This window comes from Microcaecilia unicolor, chromosome 4, assembly GCF_901765095.1.
Source record: "Microcaecilia unicolor chromosome 4, aMicUni1.1, whole genome shotgun sequence".
NCBI lineage: Eukaryota > Metazoa > Chordata > Amphibia > Gymnophiona > Siphonopidae > Microcaecilia > Microcaecilia unicolor.
The window spans coordinates 210568077-210590517 of NC_044034.1; the positions used below are offsets into that span (position 1 = coordinate 210568077).

A 22441-nucleotide genomic window follows, 5' to 3' on the forward strand; every position below is an offset into this window, starting at 1 on the left:
GAACTCTCTCCAGCACCCCCACTGACCCTCTGCCGCTGGAATGTAAACACAAAACCAGTTTTTTTTTTTTTGTTTGTTTTTTTGTAGTAGACCTTCCACCTTCATGTTGCGGCCTGTGAGAAAGTATGATGTGGAATATTTTGTTCTTGCCTTTTAGTTGTGTCTTTCATTTTTATTTTAAATGTTCTTTAAGAGATATATGTAAATTTCATAAATATCTAACAAAAATAAATTAGACGTATATACAGTAGATGGAAGGTAGGTCATTCACAGACTATTTAATATAACAGGCATGTCAGACCTGTGTTCAGGGCATACCCCTTAAACATGACTGCTGGAAACAGAGTACGCCAGGGCCTGGACCAGTCCCTGGTATCCTGTTTCTTCTACACTTCTGCTTACACCTGACACAGTGTGACACATCATATAGGAGAAGTGATTTCCCCTTCAGTACTGAAAACATCAGATCTGTCTAGCAGCCCTGGAGTCAGGAATCCTTCTGTTGGGCATCCAGCTGTCAAATAAATGCACAATAATAATGCTGTAAGATCTCGGGCACCAAATGTTGATTCCCCTGCACCTCAATGTAATTCTCAAACTGGGGTGGGAAGGAAGCAGAAGTGGCTAGTAGTGAGAAGAGCATGAACCACACAGGATAAATGAGGAGCTGCTGAGGACTGTCCTTGGAGGAAGGAGAGGAGAAACTCTTGATTTGCCTTCATCTCAGAGGCTGAGCTAGGGATATAGGAGGAGGTGTAGAGGCTCAGGGTCTTGGAACCTAGGCTAAAACATTTCAGAGCCTTTGTTCTAATGGCCAGAGACTAGATGAGCTGAACACCCTCCAGATCTAGACAGGGGACAGGGTCCTTGAACAATGGCTTACAAGAATCCAGATTTGAAAAAAACTCCTGTAATGTATTTTTCAGAGTGGATTATGATAAATGTATAAGGATGTGAAGGCCTTTAGAAGGCTTGGTATCTGATTATTTTAAATTGTCCCATACATCATACTGCTTTTATTTGAGAGTAAATGAATTAGCAGGCGGAAGAAACAGGATTTTATGGTCTAGAAATTTATGGCATGTTATTTGTGTATGTTTTTGTTTTTTTTAATGTGAGTTAAACAAATCTATTTGAAGGAGAATTTTGAGCAGCAGAGGCAAGACTTATTAATGAGTTTTCCCCAGATCTCTCAGCTTCTGCTTATAGATAGAAGTTTCTTAAAAGCAACCACCAGAAACTGAGTCTTGGCTGGGACATACCTTAAAATCTTTTACCAGATACAGATCCAGCATCAGACATTGTATTCTACAACAGTCTCACCTCTAGAGCCCCCTTCACACTGAAGAGCAAAGGGCTGCCATGGGAGACCATGTCACAGGGATATATTTTTTGGTGTAAAAGTTACATTTTTATATAGTATTTGGTTCTGTTGAATGATGTAAGTGTGAATGCTTAGGGAAACGGTGTCTCAGATTAACAAGCACAGGTCCCGGATGTATTTGTGAAGTGGGAGGCCAAATGAGGTAATTTTATAACAGGGCAGGAACGCAGTTATTTTATAAAGGCACATAGGCGCCTGTGTGTCTTATAAAACAGTAGAATGAATCCTTCAGGAATTGTGCTTAGGTTAATGGTGCTTTGGAGCAGGTGTACATGTATGTGCTTATTTTAGAAAATTTGTGAAAATCACAACTCCACCCACACTCTGCCCCTGAGCCACATACTGTACAAGTACATGCTGGCTTGCAATTGTGTATAATTTTAGGCATGACCTAATTTTACGTGTGAAAACATTTTATAAGATTACCCTCATTGTATCGGCCTAATCATTGTCTACATCACACAAGATGAGTGTGTATTTTTTAAATAAAGACTGCCCTCTTTTACCTTTTCAGTCTCTCGCTGGATGAGCTCTCTCAGCTCCTCTGTCCAGCCCAGAAGGCTCACTAGTGTTTCCACTCCGCTGATCACATCTCCCAGCTGGGTGACATCATTGTACCGAGGTGACTGGGAGATAAAGGGTCCCACCAAGTCACGATTGATAAGTACACGTGGGATGGAACTACGGGCTGCACTGGCTAGGCTGGCAAATGGCTCCACCTGATAAGAAAGGACCAGTAGAAAGCAAGATGATGAGAGAGAAAGAAGGGAAATAAAGCTGTTAATTTCACCCCAGGAATGATAAAGGCTTAGTTTTGCAAAAAATAAAATCAACAGCTACAGTTCTCTGTGTGATCAAACTCACCGACATGTAAAATGTACTGTTCTCCACAGTACTTGCATTCACCTAGTCTGTCTCCTCCAGCTAGACTCCCATCCTCTATCTCCCTTCACACCCTAATCTAAGCTTCCTCCTGCCCCATCCTTTGCCATCAAATATCATATCAGACTATTGCCGAGACCCTCCTAATCAATCAAACTCCCAACTCTCCTTTGTCATCCAGTGTCTCATCACACCAAGACTCAGATTAGCACTCCTTCCCCCCCCCCCCCCCCCCCGCTTCTCAATCCTGTATCCCATCACAGCACTATCTAAATTCCAATCCCCATCTCTACTGTTCCATCATATGACCACCTACTGCTTTTTAGACCACTCTGCCCTCTGCAGCCCAAAAAGTTTCATTTGTGTCCTTTTATAGAAATTTTTGTTTTATTTGTGGTTTATTTTTCTTTTCTTTTTTTTTTTCATTATGGGAGTAATTTGTTAAAAGTGCACATTCCTTTGGAACAAGTTGCAAACAGGGAACACTTTGGAAAGAGTGCATACATGTGCATTGGTTTGTGCAAGCTTGCACTATTGGGAAAGAATTAAGCATTCGTTCTGACAGTGTGCCCTTTGCAAGAGGTGATCCCAGAGTGCGCACTCTTAATGACTTAAACCCTTGACTTTTTTTTCCGTCTTTTTGGGAAAAAATGACATGAAACAACATTCTTTTCAAATGAATGCACATCCCTAGTAATTACTCAGACTGCTCTTCCATTCTCTAGAAATAGGAAGGGTTCTCTTCACCGCATATTATCTAGGGAATTCTTTATATGGTGCCTAGCATTATGCACTATTTATGCGCCAATTTTTCAGCATGGAAAAACAATATAATGGAAGCAGGGTCCTAAAAATGAAAGATCTTAGCTGAACTACACTTACACACCCTGTTATAGTTTCCACGCAGATTTGAAAAGTTGTACCGATGGGAGGGACACAGGCGGTTATAGAATTCGGGGGATCCACGCCCAGCTTATGTGCTGGGATTTACACCTGGTTTCAGTTGGTGTAAGTGCTCATTCCCAAAGCTGGGTGCAAATTCCGGTGCTATTCTATAAAGGGTGCCCATTAAGTGCTCGTTATAGAATGCCCTTCAGTGCCGATTGTTTCCAGCCCTATCTGATCCCATTCAGAGAGAGACCACTGTCCTCTATTGTCACGATTTGCTTTCTTCCATTTTTATGTATAATGGCTCTATTGCTATAACTTTTAACCCAAGTGCTTGTCTCCCATGTTTTCAGCTCCCCTCTCCCCAAGTGCTCTGTGTGTAAATGTCTGACGTCTACAACCCTCAAACCTCAAGTGATGTGCCAATGATGAAGAGGAGGTCTGCCAGGGGAAAGTCTGCCAGGTATAGGAAGAATCGTTGGGGTAGTTCCTCTCCAAAGAACACAATGTCGGGCTTGATGAGACCTGTACAAACGGGGCACTGTGGGACTCGTCCCTCCATCACATCCACCTGAGCAGAAAAGAAATTATTTACAGAATTGCACACATGCCTCAAAAGAGACAGTCCAAGATTTTCCCCTTTCTAACATCCCCTGACACCAGAATAAGTCATTACAATGAGGGTGTGGTCAAGGCTTCCAGTATAGCTGGATTTAAAAGACATGTGGACAGCTTCCTGGAGAAAAAGTCTTTATATCATTATTAGCCAGACAGACTTTGTGTACCCCTAGGAATAAGTGGTAAGAAAAGGATCTACTGGGTAGTGATCTGGATTGGCTGCTTTCAGAGACAGGATACTGGGCTTGAAGGACACTTAGACTCAGTATGGCATAACTTCTAACAACAAAACAAAAGAGACAAGTGGCACTCCAATGAACAATTCCCCGCACTGTTCCAAAACGGTGCCATAAAAATAGCACCAGAACAGCGCTGGGAATTAACTCCCAAATAATCAGTACTATGTGTTCAAGCCCAGACTTGTCAAAAGTAAGGCCCTGGTGGCCTATTGCCCCCCCCTCCCCTCAGAACAGCAACATGGGGGGCTGAAGGTCCAGCGGACCTCTGCCCCCCACCCCCTGACAAAAGGGCATGGGAGAGCTGGAGGTCTGGTGGAGGAGACAGCAGCACTCCCTTCTCTTCCAGGATGCTCTGGGCAGGGCGCTGCCATTTTGGAGGTGGCGCTGGAAGTGGATGGAGTGCTGTTCCCCTCTCCATCAAACAACAAGGTACAGGGGGGGGGGGGGGTAGGAAAGAACTGTTAGCCCACCAGGGCAGGTTTGGGGTGGGTTGTGTAGCCCATTGGACCACCAAGGAATTTTTTTTTAATATGGGGGGGGGGGGGGGTAGGGGGCTGGATATCCACAGGACCTCCAACCCCCCCCCCCCCATGCCCTTATGGGGAGATTTGTGGGGGGCCAGAGGTCCACTGGACCTCCAGCCTCCCATGTCACTGTCCTTGGGGGGAGGCTTGGGGGACACTAGGCCACCAGGGCCTCGGCCATTGGAGGGTCTGGGGGTCCACAGGACTCTCAGGACTGATAGTGGCAGCCTGTGCTGCCTACCATGGATGGAGGGGGGGGGGAGTGAGGAAGATCCTTAACCCTAATGCCAATCCAAGCTGGTGTAGGGTTAAGGCACTTGTGCCTGTACAATCGGAGCACAGTGCTCTGATCATACAGGCAGAATACTGAAGAGCTCATATAATTTAAATGAGCTCTGTGGTATTCCCTGTGTGCTGCGCCGAATGCCCTCTGATCATCAGCGAATAGTAAATGCGGGCACTAGTCCAGACTAGTGGCCTCTAGCGCCCTTATTTACTTTAGATCTATGAGGTTTAAGGGGCCCATTTATCAAGCTGAGGCAGCCCCTGGTATTTTTGACGTGTACAAGTAACTGCCTTGTTAAAAGGGGAGGGGGCGTTTCTGCACTAATCAGCACAGCTTCCTTACCGCACACTAACTGATTAGCATGGGATTAGCATGCGAGTCCTTACCACTTGTAACACAGGTGGCAGTAAGGGCTCATGTGCTAATTTTTGTTAATGACCGTGCGCTAATGGCAACTTTAGCACGTGCCCATTAGATTGGAAAATTGGCCATTTTCTGACCGCAGCAAAAAGTGGCCTTAGTGTGTAGAAAAGGCCCATGTAAGGCATGCTAAGGCCACTTTAGTAAAAAGACACCTAAATCATTTGAACTGAAGTAGGAAAAACCTCAGAACATACCAGTATAAAAAAAAAAAAACACTTCCCCCCATGTTTACAAAGCTGCACTAGCAGCTGCCAGTGCGCTAATGCTAACACAGCCTGTTCACTTTGAATGGGCTGTGTTGGCATTGCCAAGCGGCAGCTGCTAGCATGGCTTTCGTAACGAGGGTTGGTAGCTGGCTATGCACATGAAAAGTTAATTGTATAAGTTGCTTTGAATCGAGTGGGGTCTTCTGGACCCTGAACCAGGATTTTGAAATGCATTGTACCAGATCAAGACATATTTCACAGTGACATTTAAAGCTGTTATCTTCAAAGATAAGCTTTGATTAGGCTACAGTTTTTGGTATATGAAGTTGTGAATGAAACTTGTACTGAGAAGGTTTTTTCCTATGATACACATAATTTATGTCTTACATTATGTTACAGAACAGCACACTCAATGTCTGCTGAACCCCAGATATGACAATGCAGGTTTCTACTATCCAATACATATCTCTAAAACACTACTCACAGACTCAATGGTAGAGCCAACTCCCTGAGTCATTTGACTGCAACTGCGATAGAAATCAGCTGCCAGTAAACACAGAGATCTATAGGAATATAATGGGCATCTCAGTGCTTACCACCAGCTGATTTCTACTGCGAGCTAAAAATGCTACCGTAGCTTAGTAAAAGACCCCTTAACCCTCCAATATCCTAGTTACAAAAATAAATCTTAAGACTGTGAGCTCACTAGGGACAGAGGAAGTACCTGTATGTAACATGTAAACTGATCTATCAAATGTATGACTTATACCCATTGTATTGTACATGTAAAACTAACTCAGTTGAAGACACTATACCCCTGTGGAAGTGACCTAACTGAAGTATATCATCTTTTGACACGTATTTATGTTGCTTCTATAAAGGGAGCAGGAGCTGCAGAGAATCCAGCTTTCTTTATTACAGTATGGCTTCTGGACCTAGGACCTAGGTATTATGGAAGCACAGACATTAAAATTAATGGTATAGCTTGTATGCCGCTAATACCTCACGGTTCTAAGTGGATCACAGTTAGAGGAGATTGCACATTTCCAGGAAATACAAAATAAGAACAATAATACTGATAACTTCTATCAGATTCTAACACAGATTTCCTAAATAAGAAAGTTTTGTGTTTTTGAAATTGAAAATAAGTTGATATAGACATTAAGAAATTCTCTATTTTTTTGTTGAGATGTGCTGCCTGAAACGAAAGGAAGTTGTCTAAAAGCCTGATCTTATCATATTTTTTAAAGAAGGAAAAGTAAATATAGTAGTTGATCTAGTAATCCTTAATTTTTGAAGAAAAAAACAAAATGGGTTGTGAGGTACGATAGGGCTAGCCCATGTAGCACTTTGTAAACAAGAGAGAAAAGTTTAAACATTACCCGTGCAGAAATTGGAAGCCAATGACTCTTAATAAAACACAGAGATACTATCATACTTTTTCAAAGAATAAATTAAGCAGAGAGCAGTATTCTGAATGGATTGCAGTCGTTTCAGCAGTTTAGAAGATCCCAAGTAAATGAAATTATAGTAATCCAGCATACTCACGATCAATGATTGCACTATAAATTGGTAATGGGCTTGGTCGAAGTGCTTACATACCCGCCAAAGATTACACATCACAAAATATGCTCTTTGAGTAAATTTATATGGGATTTAAGTGAAAGCCTAGAATTCAATAAAACTCCTCGAACTCTTATGGATGGAGGTTAATCCTGACACTTTTTCCCTTTTCCAAGAGGCAGCTGGAGAACACTACTTTGCTGTCCCTACTTACCCGAAACTCCTGGCCTGCGTATGATCTTCGGCACACCGTACATGTGGCTGTAGCAAAAGTGCCATGAGCTTCCACTAATTTACTGGGTGGAATCCCTGCAACTGGAATAGAAGGAAGTAGAGAGAGGGATGAAGACAGATACACAGACAGTAAAACTGGAGGAAAGGAAAGGAGCCACCAACCTCTCTCCAGCCCATCGATGTTCTGGGTGTACAAGCGCAGCAGCAGCCCCTTGTCATGCAGCAGACGCAGGAAGTAGTGGGCAGAGTTAGGTCTGTAATTACCGGGATACAGCTCATGGGCTAACAGGAAGAAGGGCTTGGGATTCTGGAAGAAGTAATCAAGTTCAAAGATAGCTTCTGGGTAAGGAATATCGTACTGCTGGAGGTTACTGTACAAGCCGCTGCCTGGGGACCTAAGCAGAGGAGAGAGGGGAGGGGAGTCTGTAAGCAGGATTCTGCAAGAGCAGATGCACTGTAGAAATGAGGTAGTGCAGGGGGACCAGATGAACATGGGAATGTATCTGCCAATCTTATATATTGTTTTTATTTCACAAGGTCATAAGTGCATAAATAACAAAATTTTAAGTTTTAAGTCAAGCTACACCTGTTGTATACCACCTTGGATGAGTCTCTTCATACAAACAGTTAATCCGAATAAATAGATAAATAAAAATCCCATAACTCCAGAACACAGCATCAAAATTCAAAGCAACATCATCCTCAAGCTGTTACATCGTTTTTCATTTGTCTCTTACCTCCGACCTATCTCCCCAAACCTCCATCCTGCCCCAGAAACTAATGAACTTTCATAAACCCTGGCCAGTCCGGTACTTTTAACTATCTCTAGAAGACAAACACATTTATAGCATACACAGATGATTCACGAGCCTGGGTAATTTATGACTTTGTTATATTTCAAGTCCCAGACCAAAATAGTTTTTATTTTCTATTTGCAATTAAAAAAATACAACTCGCACAAGGTGAAAAAGCAAAGAAAAAATTGTAAGCCACTACAACAAAAAAAAAAAGAAAATAGAAACTGAAAACAAAAAGCAATACCATTTTTGGATTATCTCAAGTCCATAATCAAGGGGATGTAATCATTATATGCCAAGAAGAATAAACCAGGAACACTCCAAGAAAAGAGATGCTTTTTGAATAGGTAATCCTCAACATTAGCAATGGGAAATGCTATATAAACCAATTAATACACAAATCTCATTCAAAATGATTGTGTAGTAGACAGGAATGTTAAATGGGATTTTGGTATTAAGTGGTTTAGGGCCAAACAGCATGCACTCACCACCACCGTGCCCATGTTATTCCTATGGGCTGTGCAGCCTTAGCATTGACTAAACTTTAGTAAGGTCTTAGGAAAAAGCAGCAGCCAATCAGGTTTTAAGTACTTTGGTTTATACAAAAATAAATAAAATAACAATCAAAGGAGTATTATTACTACCAACTTCCAATGTGTTTATGTAAGGCTGGTAGAATAGTGAGATGTACTAAGTAAAATAGGAAATATATACCTGGCCCTATAGGATTATGCATGCAGAGCCAGACCAAAGGTATCTGACAACTAGGGTTGCCAACTGGATCCAGATTCTGTGTTTTCTTAGGAAATGCAATGGGGAAATCAAAACTACAAGTCCCTGCGGGCAATGGAGTAAATCCAGGACTGCATCAACCCTGTTAGGCATATCTGGATTCAGTTGGCAACTCTACTGCCATTGTAGGCCAGTGGTATTCATTTTCAATCCTCAAGTGCCACCAACAGGTCAGGTTTTCAGAATATTACTAATGAATGTGCATGTGAGCAATTTGCATGCAAATCTCTATCATGCATATTCAATAGGGATAGCCTGAAAACCTGGTCTGGTGGTGGCACTTGAAGACTGGAAGATTTGCCCTTGCCAAATGTTCAGCCATGTGCCTCCTGCCCTTAGGGTGCCTCAAGGCTCTATTCTTGCCTTCCCCCTCCCCCCCAGACAACTCAAGGTCCTAATCCCACCAACATCTCCCTCTTCCTAGCCCCCACCCTATGTGGCCAGTATCTCCCCTCCCCCTCCAAAATCCCTGGTCTGGCCAGGCAGCCAGCATCAATCATTCCCTTCCCTCCCAAAGTCAGAAGGCCAAGATCTCCCTTTCCCTTCCCTCGCCCTAGATCTCCAGCATCTCTCCTTCTCTCCCCCTGGGTCTCCAGTATCTATCTCCTCCTTTTTTTTAACCTCCCCCCCCCCTTGGCTCCTGCTGCACCCTTCCCCCAACATTTTCCCTTTGCTTCCCCCCTGAAGTCCAGCACCTATCTTCTTCTCTACTGCTCCCCCTTTTCTTCTCCCTCCCCTGCCAATGTAGTGCACCTGAACCTAAAAGCAATGCAGTGGCAGGCTTTTGAGCACTATGTGAACTCATGGCCTGCCAGATCCTGTCCCCTCAAATGCAAACTTCCTGTCGGAGTTGGCAGGACACAGTAGGGCTCAAGTATGTCTGAGAAATCAAAGGCCAGCTGCTTCCCTGCTGCTCTTGGCAAATGCCTTGTCTGCCTAGTGGTAGGGCCAGCCCTATATGCATTTTTAGAACTCACTAAAGCAATTCTGTATCCTACCTCCTTATTGTTCACAAATAAAAAAAAATTAAAATATTGTAGGAGGGGAGTGATTTTGTATGCAAACATTGAATAATAAGTCTTGAAATGAAGGAGGTGGTAAGGAGACTTGCAGCCTCAACTGAACACTTTATGGTACTGCTAGAGAGGCTATTCCCTGGATGCTGGGAGCAAACACATTGAAAAACAGCAACAACATGTCTAAAGGTCCAGCTACTCCAGTATAGGCTATTAGGGAAGGGAAATGGGACTTGATATACCGCCTTTCTGAGGTTTTTGCAACTACATTCAAAGTGGTTTACATATATTCAGGTACTTATTTTGTACCAAGGGCAATGAAGGGTTAAGTGTCTTGCCCAGAGTCACAAGGAGCTGTAGTGGGAATCAAACTCTGTTCCCCAGGATCAAAGTCCACTGCACTAACCACTAGGCAACTCCTCCACTAATCAAGCTCAAAGGTGTCAGAGAAGACATTCCTGAAAAAGGAATGTGCAACAACTGTTTAAAAAACTGTCCATCAACCACTGTATCTCCTGTCACGGTGGATTGTAGCAGGACTTGGCCTCTATAAGTTGAAAATTTAATTCATATGGGGGTCCTTTTACTAATGTGCAGTAAAAAGTGGCCTGCGGTAGTGTGCGCGCATGTATTTGGCACTACTGGGCCAGTTTTTACCATGTTTGGGAAAAAGGGCTTTTTTTCAATGGGCTGGGAAAAGGGCCTATGGTAAAATTGAAACCAACTTGCGCCTATTTATGGCCTGAGCCCTTAACGCCACCCATTGATCTAGCGGTAAGGGCTCACGTTACATGCTCGGTGACCGGTCGGTGTGCGTGAACTGCCAATTCATGCTGGAAATGCCGCAAGCGGTAGAAAATTTGTCACAGCGTAACGCGCCAAATCTGAAATTAGCTCCGGGGGTGCACTAGCCTTGTTTTGGTATGCGCTGCACACGCTGAGCGTCTACCAAGCCTTTGTAAAACAGCCCCACGGTGCCCTCCTATTTATTTCAAAGGATCAAGTGAAAGCAGTTGAAGAGAGACAGAATTCGTCATGTAAATACTTATCTATATTTCCACCTAAGCTTTGAAAGATGACAAATGAATGCTTGTAATAGACTGGGGAATATTACCTGAAGTCAGGGATGCCACTCGGTGTGCTGACCCCAGCTCCTGCCATTACCACCACTCTCTGGCACTGTTTATTCTTAAGCAGTGATGCCACATCCTGTAAAGAGAGTTTCTCCTTTATGTTGCCATCTCCCCTGCCCCCTGGGCAGAACAAACTAGCCTGAGCAGAGGAGACAGACACCTGGCGCACACCAAGGATCCTGCCAAGGGAAAAGAAAATACACACTGCTAATGAAAAGCTTGAAGCTCACTTACAGCAGAGTCATTCAACCCTAACTCAGGGCTCCAGGAAGATCATTATACCCAGCCTCAAAAGCTCAAGAAAGGACCACTGCATCCCCAATTTCTGGTTTCAAATGAGTAATTCCATAGAGGTCATTCCACTTCATCTAATGATTACAAATGATTATTCTTTTCAGCCTCAAAGAGGTAGTTCATTTTGACCTCTACATTTCAAACTGGTCACGTTATCTGATATCAGGGCTTGAAAAGGCCATTTCATTTAATCTCAGGGCTATAAACACAGATGCTATATCATCAGAAGGAGCCAAAAGGATATGTTTATGCAAACTTGAAGCTCCTAAAAGGGTCATTTTGTCCCACTTCAGGGCATTCATTTCATTGTCCCAAAAGGTTAATTCACTGCACAACCCTCACTATAGCAGCAGAATTTACCTCATTTGAGAATAAACTTCATAACATAGTAACATATAGTAACATAGTAGATGACGGCAGAAAAAAGACCTGCACGGTCCATCCAGTCTGCCCAACAAGATAAACTCATATGTGCTACTTTTTGTGTATACCTTAACTTGATTTGTACCTGTCCTTTTCAGGGCACAGACCGTATAAGTCTGCCCAGCAGTATCCCCACCTCCCAACCACCAGCCCTGCCTCCCACCACCGGTTCTGGCAAGACCGTGTAAGTCTGCCCAGCACTGTCCCCGCCTCCCACCACCGGCTCTGGCACAGACCGTATAAGTCTGCCCTGCACTATCCCCGCCTCCCAACCACCAGTCCTGCCTCCCACCACCAGCTCTGACACAGACCGCATAAGTCTGCCCAGCACCATATTTGAACGTCTGTATCATATCATAACAATTATTCCTTGGGATCTCATATTAAAGTGTGGAAAGGTTTAGCACTTACTGTGTGTTAGTTGCAAAAAGTAGTACATGGTTAAGTGCAAAACCTCTGCGGTAAATGCACAGGGCAGACACTTAGGCCTAAATTTCATATATAATGCCCAAACAAAATTGGTGCCGAAATGAAATATGCCTAGGCATACTTCATAGAATAAACCTAAATTTCTAAGTGCCTGTCTGTGCTTCTAAATTTAGTCACGGGCAGGTATGCCAAGTAAAACTTGCTGTAAATGCCAATGGCAGACTGGGTGTATTCTATAACTTTGCGCATAGACTTTAAAAATGGCCATGACTGCCCATGGCCGTGCCCCCTTTTCAACTATGCAACTTTGAATTTACACGCATCATGTTATAGAATATGCTTAGTTCTATGCATAAATTTTAATTAAAGTCAATTAGTGTCAATAATTGCTTGTTAAGTGGCAACTGTAGGCGCTGATTGGCTTAACTAATTAAATTGCGCACACAAATCCAGAATATGACTGGATTTGTGCACACAATTTAAGTCATGCTGTATAGAATCCGGGGGTTACTGCACACCAACCACCATGTTACCTGCAGATACCTATGCTATCTGTCAGAGCAGGTAATGCAATGCAGGCCTAAGCATAAATAAATAAATAAATAAGAATAACAAAGATCTGACATGGCAGTGCTCCCTCTACACCCCACACCCCGTGTGTATGTTCACTAAAAGATTTACTGTACTTCTAACCTAAGGCAGGTCATAGCAGTTTACAAACAGCATAACGAAATTAAAAGAGCAGAAAAAAACGAACTCCATTAACAGATAGGAAAGAATACCTGCTAGGCCCACACATTCAAAAAGCAGCAAAAAAACAAAACCATAGCTTACAGTAAAGACCTTCAATTACCAGCCTGCCCCAAAACTGGCAGACCATAGGCACATTCAAAAAATATGTTTTTAATAAAACCTTATGCGTCTTCAATTAAGGCTCCATTCTAATATCCTTCAGCAATCCATTTCAAAGAGCAAGCCAAAGTTTAAAAAAAAAAAACAACACCTGCTCGAGGTGGCTCCAAATGAGCCCAAGACACAGCTGGTATAGCTAATCTGTGCTCCCGCAAGAACTTAAAATTATCTCCCAGGGACATTTATCTATTTATCAAATTTAAATCCCACTTAGCCAGCTCATCTAAGCGGGTTACAACTAACACTCATAAAACCAATAAAATACCATCAAACATGTCAAATGGTGAGGGGGGTACGTTTATGTAATGCTCATCCTAGGATGTCCTCTAGCAGTAGCATCAGAAGACTACCACTTGGGATCATGGTGACCATATTGATGCCCACAACAGGATGGGGTAAGAAGCACAGAGGGGCTACTCCCGTCCCAGCCCACAAGGGCCGCCAATAGGTCAAGTTAACCGCTGCAATAAAATGTCATATGGTAAGGCTTATAGTATCCAATGCAGCTTAAATATCTAGCTTAACACAAGGAATCTCCACATCCAGCCCCTAACAAAATATACTACTGAATTTGCATAATTTTGCATCCTTGCAGCTCATTAATGCAGGATTTAAACTTCCATGTATAGCAGACTATACATAAAAATGTACAACTGCAAAAGCCCAGTTTTGCGTAGTAACTTCAGAAAAGTGGATTTGTGTGGAAAACAGCGCAAAAGGCTAAAAATTGTGTTGTTTTCTGCACAAAGCTTACCTTTGCAAAGTCATGTCACACTTTGGTACATCTGCCTTAAAGGGATTCAAATATTGCCCAAGAGACATATTTGAGTAGCAGTGCCCCCAGGGCCACCTTTGCAGAGACTGTGCACATGAGAACACAGTAGCAATAGGGAGAATTTTACACACCTTGGAAAGGAACTCAAGCCATGATGCTTCCATGTGAAAATTAAGAGATTCCTACAAACTGAAACAACAAAATAATGAGGGAATTACAGTGAATAAGAGACAATATACAACGTTCTAACTTTAAAAATTTATATATTTAAACTGGGGTGAAACGTACTAATCTGAAGACAAAAGTGCATATGCTCCTCTAAGCATAATCTCTATATATTTATTATTACATTTGTACCCCGCGCTTTCCCACTCAAAGCAGGTTCAATGCGGCTTATATAGAATGAGAATGGAATAAAAGCAAAACTGAAATGACTTTCACACTTTATAAATGGAACATGGTGGGAGGGGAAAGGGTAACCTGTACAGCTCTGGCTGCCTCGTTGTGTGGTCCTGGACCACATAGGTCTTTATTTTCTATAATTTACTATGGAGTCCTTTTACTAAGCTGTGGTAAGCACTAGTGCACACTTACCACACCTTAAAATGATGTATCGTGGGGTGTGCTCAGGTGTCCTGCGATAAATACCAAATCGGCACACGTTAACCGCATGCTAAAAGTATTTTAATTTTTGTATGGAAGGTGTGTGTCTGGTGGGGGGCGCGGAGAGGGGATGCTTCTGTACTAATCAGTGCAGCTACATTACTGCACGGATTAGTGCAGAATTACCACCTACAAAATAGGTAGTGTAATGGCTAACAAGGTAATTTGTTTTTTTTTTTTTTTTTTTTTTTTGTTTTTTAAACTGTTTTTATTGATTTTCAGTTATACAACGCATTTCACATTTTTACATCTTATCACTCATAACAGTACGCTACAATTTTATGCCATTTATTGCTAGTATTCCCTTCCCTCCCTTCCCCTCCCCCCCGTATCATGGTGGTGCTATTGTCTGTTCATGCAAATGTTCATATGGTTGCCACACTTTGCTAAAGGCTCCCATTCGCCCTCTTCTCATAGCCGTCAGCTTTGCCATCTGGTATAGGAAGTCCACTCTTTGCTCAACCAGTCTCATTTCAGGTGGCTGTGGGCTTTTCCATTCTCTGGCTATAACCAGTTTAGCTGCCACCAGGTATTGTATGGCTAGTTTGTGCTGGGGTCCTTTCGCTGAGGCTGGCTTGAAGTGAAGGAGGCAGTTCTCCGGCTTGCAGGGGAAGGGGCATTGAAGTACTGTCGTTATCATTGCTATCACACTCTTCCAAAATTCTATTATCTTGGGGCATTCCCACCAAATATGCATAAACGTGCCTCTAGCCCCACACTGTCGCCAGCAGTTTCCTGATGTCTCTGGATATATTTGCTGTAATCTCTCTGGCGTATAGTACCACCAGTAAAAGATTTTAAATCCATTTTCAATTGCATTTTGGGCCATAGAGGGTTTAAAAAGATAGCTATAACCCCTTCTCCAACACTCCTTTGTGAATGTACCCTGCAATACTCCCTCCCATCTATTGATATATGTTCCTTGGGGGTCTGTATGTTGGAGTAGTGCTAGATATATGCGTGAGATACTTCCCCTTCCCCCTCCTTTCCCCATCGCCAATTCCAAAGATGTTTCCCCCAGCTCCAGTTCTTCTCGGGCCTTGGTTTGGAGGTAATTACGTATGCAACAGTAAAACACCTGATCTCTAGCTTGCAATCCATATTCCTCCTGTAGCTCTGCAAAGCTTATTATCTTATCATCATCCCATAGTTGGCCCAGCTTATGAAGACCCGCCCGTGCCCAGTGTTTAAAGGCTATCTCAGTGGCCCCTAAGGGAAAGCCTGGTGCCCTGCATATCCCTGTCTGATGAAAATATGTACGTTCCGGGAACCACTGTTTCCTAATTTGGCACCAAGTGGATAAAATGTGGCTGAGTCCAATGGGCATTCTGCGCCCTATACTCCCCAATTCTTTACTGGATATCCACAAGAGATCCCCTATCTCCCTCATCCCCAGCCATGCCCTTTCCCAATGTAGCCATTTTTTATTAGCTGCTGGGTGCCAATCCGCCAGGATTCTCAATTGTGCCGCCTGATAATAAAGAAAGAAATTGGGGACTCCCATCCCACCTCTCTCTAATGGTTGAAATAGTATAGCTCGCCTCACCCGTGGGGGCCGCTTCCTCCAAATAAACGCAAACAACTTTCTATTGAGGTGTGCAAAGAAACTGCGAGGGATAGGAATAGGGAGCGCCATAAACAAATATAACAGTTTAGGCAGCATCATCATTTTAACGGCGCTAATACGACCCTTCCATGAAATATTTAGGCCTTCCCACCTATCCAGTTCAGCTACTAACTCTGTTATTTTCATCGGGAAATTTGCCTCATAGAGATCCTCTACTTTAGGAGTAATCTGTATCCCCAGATATTTAATAGATTTTGTGGCCCACACAAACGGAAATGCCTCCTTCATCCGCCCCATCTCTTGGTCAGGCATTGTAATATTAAGTAGCTCTGTCTTAGTAATATTCACCTTAAAGCCCGACCTTTCCCCATATTGTGCCATTAGTTCTATAGTTCGCCGCACTGATGACTCAGGGTTAGTCAATGTCATCAGCACATCATCCGCAAACAGCATTAGCTTGTGCTCCCTCTGTCCGCGAACTACTCCCTTTACTCCAGTATCTGCTCTTATAATACAGGCCAGTGGTTCAATTGTTAGGGCAAACAATAATGGCGAAACTGCACAGCCCTGCCTTGTGCCTCTTTGGAGTTCAAGCGGCTTTGAATAGGAACCATTGACTTTTAATACCGCCAATGGGGCCTTGTATAGCAATTGCAGCCACTTCAGGTAACAACCCCCAATCCCCACTCTTTGTAGCATTGCAAATAGGAATGGCCATTCTACGCGGTCAAACGCTTTTTCCGCATCGACTGACAGCACTACAGCTGGCTCATGCTCCTCTCTCATTTGTTGGAGTAAGTGCAACAAACATCTAGTGTTGTCAAAGGCCTGTCGCCCCATTATGAAACCTACCTGGTCCGAGTGAATGAGTTTAGGGAGCACTTTTTGCATCCTAGTGGCTAGAATTTTTGTGAATATTTTATAGTCTACATTTAGTAGGGATATTGGTCTGTAAGACCCGCATTGCTGCGGGTCCTTTCCGGGCTTAAGTAGGAGGGTTACCGCAGCCAATCTCCATGAGTATGGCAATTCTGGCGCTTGATCAAATGTTTGAAATATCCTCAACAAAAGTGGTGCCAAAATACTAGCATACAGTTTATAAATCTTTGCGGGGAACCCATCTGGCCCAGGAGCCTTAGCCTGTGGTAGGGCTTTGATCGCTTCTTTAATCTCCTCTAACCCTATGGGCGCCGACAATGTGTCCCTTTCCCCTGGTGACAACTGGGGTATCTCTATCCCCTGCAAGAACTCTTCAATATTGTTAGGGGGCACCTTCATTTCTGACTTATATAAACTCGTATAGAATTCATGCAGAGTAGCTTGAATGTCACTTGTTTGTGTTACAATCTGACCTTGGTTGGTTGTTAAAGCATGGATCTGATTACGAGACATCTGCTTTTTCAACTTGTTTGCTAATAATCTACTCGCTTTATCTCCCATCTCATAATATTCTTGTTGCACCAGTTGCAATTGGTGGGCCACCTCCGCCATCTGTAGCTCATTTAGCTGCAATCTGGTTTTATGGAGCTCTGTCATTACTGCCCTATCTCCTGGGTCGGCTTTATGCTTTCTCTCTACCTGTTGGATCTGTTCCCTCAGCTCGCACTCCTTGGCTTCTTTGGTTTTCTTCAGATGCGCTTTAAGGGCAATAAGCTGCCCTCTCACCACTACCTTCATACCCTCCCAGAGGCTCGCTGGGCTGATATCACCTACATCATTAAACTCTAAATATTCTTTTATATATTGTTCAATCTTCCCCACATTCTCTGGGTCATTTAGCAGTGCCTCATCTAGTCGCCAATATCTTTGTCCCCCTACTACTCTCCCTGTCTGTAACCTTAGGAGGACTGGGGCATGATCGGACCATGTACGTATTCCTATCTGTGTCTGTTGCATGACTTTAGCCACTACCCCATCCCCCAGCCACATATCTATCCTAGAGTAGGAGTTGTGCGTTGCTGAGTAGAATGTGAAATCTTTATCCTGTCTATGTGTTGCCCTCCATAGGTCTGTCAAACCCCATCTTTTCATAAAACTGCCCAGAACCTCTCTGTCTTTCCTGGCATATGTCGCTTGTCCCGAGGAGTTGTCCACCAGAGGATCTATTGTCAGATTGAAATCCCCTCCCATCAGCAGCTGCCCCTGGACATGCTGTTGCAGTTTTTGCTCAATTCCCTCCAAAAACTCACCCTGTCCTTCATTAGGTGCATATAGTGTGACAAATGTATACAGTGTATTATACAGTGAGGCCACCACCAACAGAAACCTGCCTTCCCTATCCGTTATTGTTTTGATAATTTCCCAGGGGAGCGTATCCATAAACGCCATAAGCACACCCCCCTTCTTATGATTTTGACTACTTACAGAGTGTATTATTATGGGATACCTCCTATGGACCAGCAATTTCTTATAACAATGCTTTAAATGTGTTTCTTGCAGCATAAGTACATCACTTTTCATTCTTAACACTTCAGCAAACACTCGTTTGCGCTTCATTGGGGAATTAAGGCCCTTAACATTCCAAGTTACACAATTAAACATTTACTATTTTGATCTCCCTTATATGCTATCTTACTCAGCAACCACCAGATACTTAGATAGTAACCCCACCCCATCCCCCCTTCCCCTCCCCCCCCTTGCCAAAAAAGACATGGCCCACATCTCACTTGAGGCATGTCTATTGCTGAGAGGAGTCACGTCTCCCTTTTGTCCCTCAGCTTATTCCAAATTTCCACCCCCGTGGATTGGCTTGCTCACCATTTGTCCATAAAGCCGCTCAGTCTGCTATCACGATGTCCTGTCACTCCTTTCATTTTCCTTTTGACGCGCTGAGTTGCTTTCCAGACATCTGTCTCCTTAGGCGACCTCGTCCTTGCGATACCCTTTGCCACCTGGGTTTCCTATCGCGTGCTGCTTCTCCTTGCGCGCTGGGTCGAGGGTCAGTCGTTGCCTCCTTTTGCTTCATATATTCTTGTGCTTCCTCAAGTGATATCACTCTCCTCTGCTTCCCTTCACAGAAAAAGGTTAATGCAAAGGGGTATTGCCACTTATAAGGCACTCCTTCCTCTCTAAGTTGCGCTGTTAGCGGACGCAGCTCTCCCCGACGTTTTAGGGTTATGGCCGATATATCTTGGTACAGCTCAATCGGGTAGCTTTCCCATTGCACGGGGCTCTCTAATCGCGCCTTCTTCATCACTGCTTCTTTTATTTTAAAGTCCGTGAAGCAAGCCACTATATTTTTTGGCTGGTTTGGTCTCCTGGCGCCCAATGCGCGGTGCGCGCGCTCAAGGCGAATGCTTGCTTTGTCATAGGGCTGGTCTTCAGTGGATAGAACTTGCGCTGCTATAGACTGCACTATTTCCTCACAGTCATTGAATTCTGGCAGTTCGGGCACCCCCCGTATTCTGATATTAGAGCGCCTGCTCCGGTTCTCTAAATCCTCAATTTTATCCATGAGGTATTGAGCTTCTGATTTTCGCTCCCCGAGCTGTTGTTCCACTGCCTTGTTCACTTCTATTTGCTCCTCCTGGCCATTTTCGATCTCCATTACTCGGTTGCCCAGTTCTGATATTTCCCCTCTTAGCTCCGTGCTCAATTGGGCAAAGTCTTTGCGCATTTCCTTCAGCTCCGTTTTTATTTCTTGGAACCACGTGCACAATTTCTCCCACACTTCAGGCTCTGCCGCCGCTCTGGCGATCGATAGCTCGCCTCGTGGAGATTCCAGACCTTGCTCTGCCATCGTCGACGCATGGGCGCCATCTTCTTCCGCCACTATTCCATCCGCTTTAGCTTTTTGCTGGTAGGAAAAGGCCGCTAAATCCGGCGTTTTAACTTTGGATTGCGACATCTCTCGGCTCAATGCACTTTCCACTACCGAATGCGGCAGTTTCCGCTTGTCCCACGGGGGTTGGACCGCTATAAAGTCGCTTTTTTAAAGCTGATAGACGGGAGCTCCGTTTTCACCGCTCCATTTGCTAGCGTGACGTCACTTCCCGGTAATTTGTTTTTTAATGACCACATCATAATGGTAACATTACTTAATCCAAAAAAATGGAAAATTGACCATTTTACTGCTATGGCAAAAATAGCCTTAAGGCCACTGAGAGGTCGGGGGGGGGGGGGGGGGGGGGCAAAATTCCCCGGGCCGCCGGGGTCTCTCTCTCCTGCTGGGACCTGAGTGATTGCGTCCCGACAGGAGCAGGAGAGAGAAAACTCTGGCTCTGCGGCTGGGGGATGAGCAACTCCAGTGCTGCTCTTCTGCCCAGCTGAGCAGCGGCTTTTCCTCTCAGGATGCATGCTCGGTGAAAAAGCAGACACAGAGGCAGGCAATCGGCAGAAGAGCAGCGCTGGAGGAAGATGTCTTAAGTTGGCGGGGCCTCGGGGTCCCCGCCAGCCAAATATTTCAGCAGCGATCTGGGGTGGGGGGGGGGGCAGCTGCCCTGCCCCAGGCCCGGTTTAGTCTCTCAGCGGCCCTGGCCTTAGTGCATGGGAAAAACCCACATAGGGGCGTGCTAAGGGCTGCTTTTTACCACAGCATACTAAAAGGATCCCTATTTACTTAGGGGGTAATTCTCTATATAGGTGCCTAGAGAGCATCTACATGGCATCTACTTTCCTGTATAGAATACTAGCATAAGCATTGAAATACACACATAAATTAGGATGAACATTTGTGCCAGCCATAGAGCTGGTGTAAGTGCCTGGGCCTAAATGTCGGATATATCCGCATTCTGACCTGGACTAATTGACTGAATGCCATTGGAAAGTGTGGATTGGTTTGCCCCAAGAGATACTGGTCCCAATCTGGACCAACTAAAATAAATGTATTCAGAGTAACATAACCCTGCGGTGACTACTCCAGGCTGGCAAGGGTTACAGCAGTCTCCATTTGCTGGCAGGAGAAGATAAACCAAGTGTCTGGATTGGACTGGAGAGATGAGGAGGAACGGAAAAATTATTTTTTTCACTCAACAAATAACTAAACTGTAGAATTTGGAGAGTGTGGTTAAAGCAGTTAATAAAACTGAATTTAAGGGTTTAGATTAGCTCCTAGAGGAATAGCCCATAAGCCATTATCAGTGATGCTGAACCTGGGAAAACCCCCTCTTATCTGTGGAAATGACAAGAAATAGGTGTACTTTTGGGGATCCTGTTTGATCTGTGGCAAATCCAGATGAAGACAGGTTGATGTGCTCAATGGACCTTTGCACCAACTATGACAAATCTTATGCTCGTGTTTTTTTCTTCTCTCTCCCGCCCCCCCCCCCCCCCCCTCTCCACTGTCATTTTACTTCTGCTTTCCTGTCACTTATGATGTGGTTCTTTTCTTTCCTTCTATTATATGTTGATTTTAATTTGATTGCTCTGTTGAAAGGTGGAATATCAAATACTTATTAAACAAAAACACTGAGAACTGGAATGAGATTGTAACCATTTCACTTTTATCACCTGTTTTAAATGGCACCAAGTTGTCACTTTTTTAAACTAACACACACAGGCAATGTGAATGTGTAATACAGAGCCTGCCACCTCCCATCCTTCAAGTCCCAAGATGACCCTTATGGTTTTTTTTGCTATACTTTCACCCATCATTTAAAGAAAATATATCTGCTCAACAAATGAATATCTCCATGTTGGTATCTCCATGGCTGGAATCTTCACAGATATAAAGTACCTCTCAGCTTGAGAAGCCCTCGACAGCTTGGCTTGAACAGCAGCAGACTGAACCTGTGCAGCAGAACCATGTTTCTCCTTGTTCCTGAGGACAAAAGACCTTTGCAGATGCTGGGAACAGAGGGAGTTGGTGTCAATGTACCAGGAGTTATTTTTCTTGTAGCTGGTGAGAGATAAAGGGCATAATTAGGTGTAAGCCTATGTCTAATTTATGATACAAAAAGGGGCAAGCCTGGGCTAATTTGTTCCAGATGAAAACATTCTAAGAGGACTGTCAGTCTTGCTTGTGGCTAGAGGATACTGACAGGGACTCCACAAAGCTTGGTATGAGTGCACACAGTGGTCTAGTGAACTTGAAACACAAGAGCAAATCAGGAATTCACATTACCAGCATGTCTCTAATACAAGCACCAACCCAATATCCATAGCTATTCAGAGCCATCAAATGTTAAATATTATAATTACAAGGCTGCCAAGTTACCCAGCAGCATTGTGCATTGAACATTTTTTTTAATTTTTTTTGTCGTGGTTTTCATTTCTTTAAAATTAAACAAACAAAAAAAGAACCTGAAAACCAAATGAAAGTTTAAAGGTTCTGTCCATTCAAAGTCACTGTTAGTACTGCTACAGTTGTTTAAATGTTTAAAAAAATACATGCATAAATGCATGTATGCATGCTCCATGGACCTCCCTCAGATTCCCATACCTTTATTAGACATC

General features: G+C 43.7%; 1 protein-coding gene across 1 annotated transcript; it reads right to left on the reverse strand.

Annotated features, from left to right (window-relative positions):
* Positions 1 to 254: 254 nt before the first annotated feature.
* SIRT3 (sirtuin 3) lies at positions 255 to 22046 on the reverse strand. Its single transcript, XM_030201197.1, has 8 exons — positions 21723 to 22046; positions 13950 to 14007; positions 10967 to 11164; positions 7410 to 7642; positions 7228 to 7328; positions 3564 to 3725; positions 1891 to 2103; positions 255 to 514 (listed from the first exon to the last, which is right to left on the reverse strand). Exons 1-8 carry the CDS (start codon positions 21790 to 21792, stop codon positions 488 to 490), a joined length of 1062 nt encoding a protein of 353 aa, XP_030057057.1. The 5' UTR covers positions 21793 to 22046; the 3' UTR covers positions 255 to 487.
* Positions 22047 to 22441: the final 395 nt, after the last annotated feature.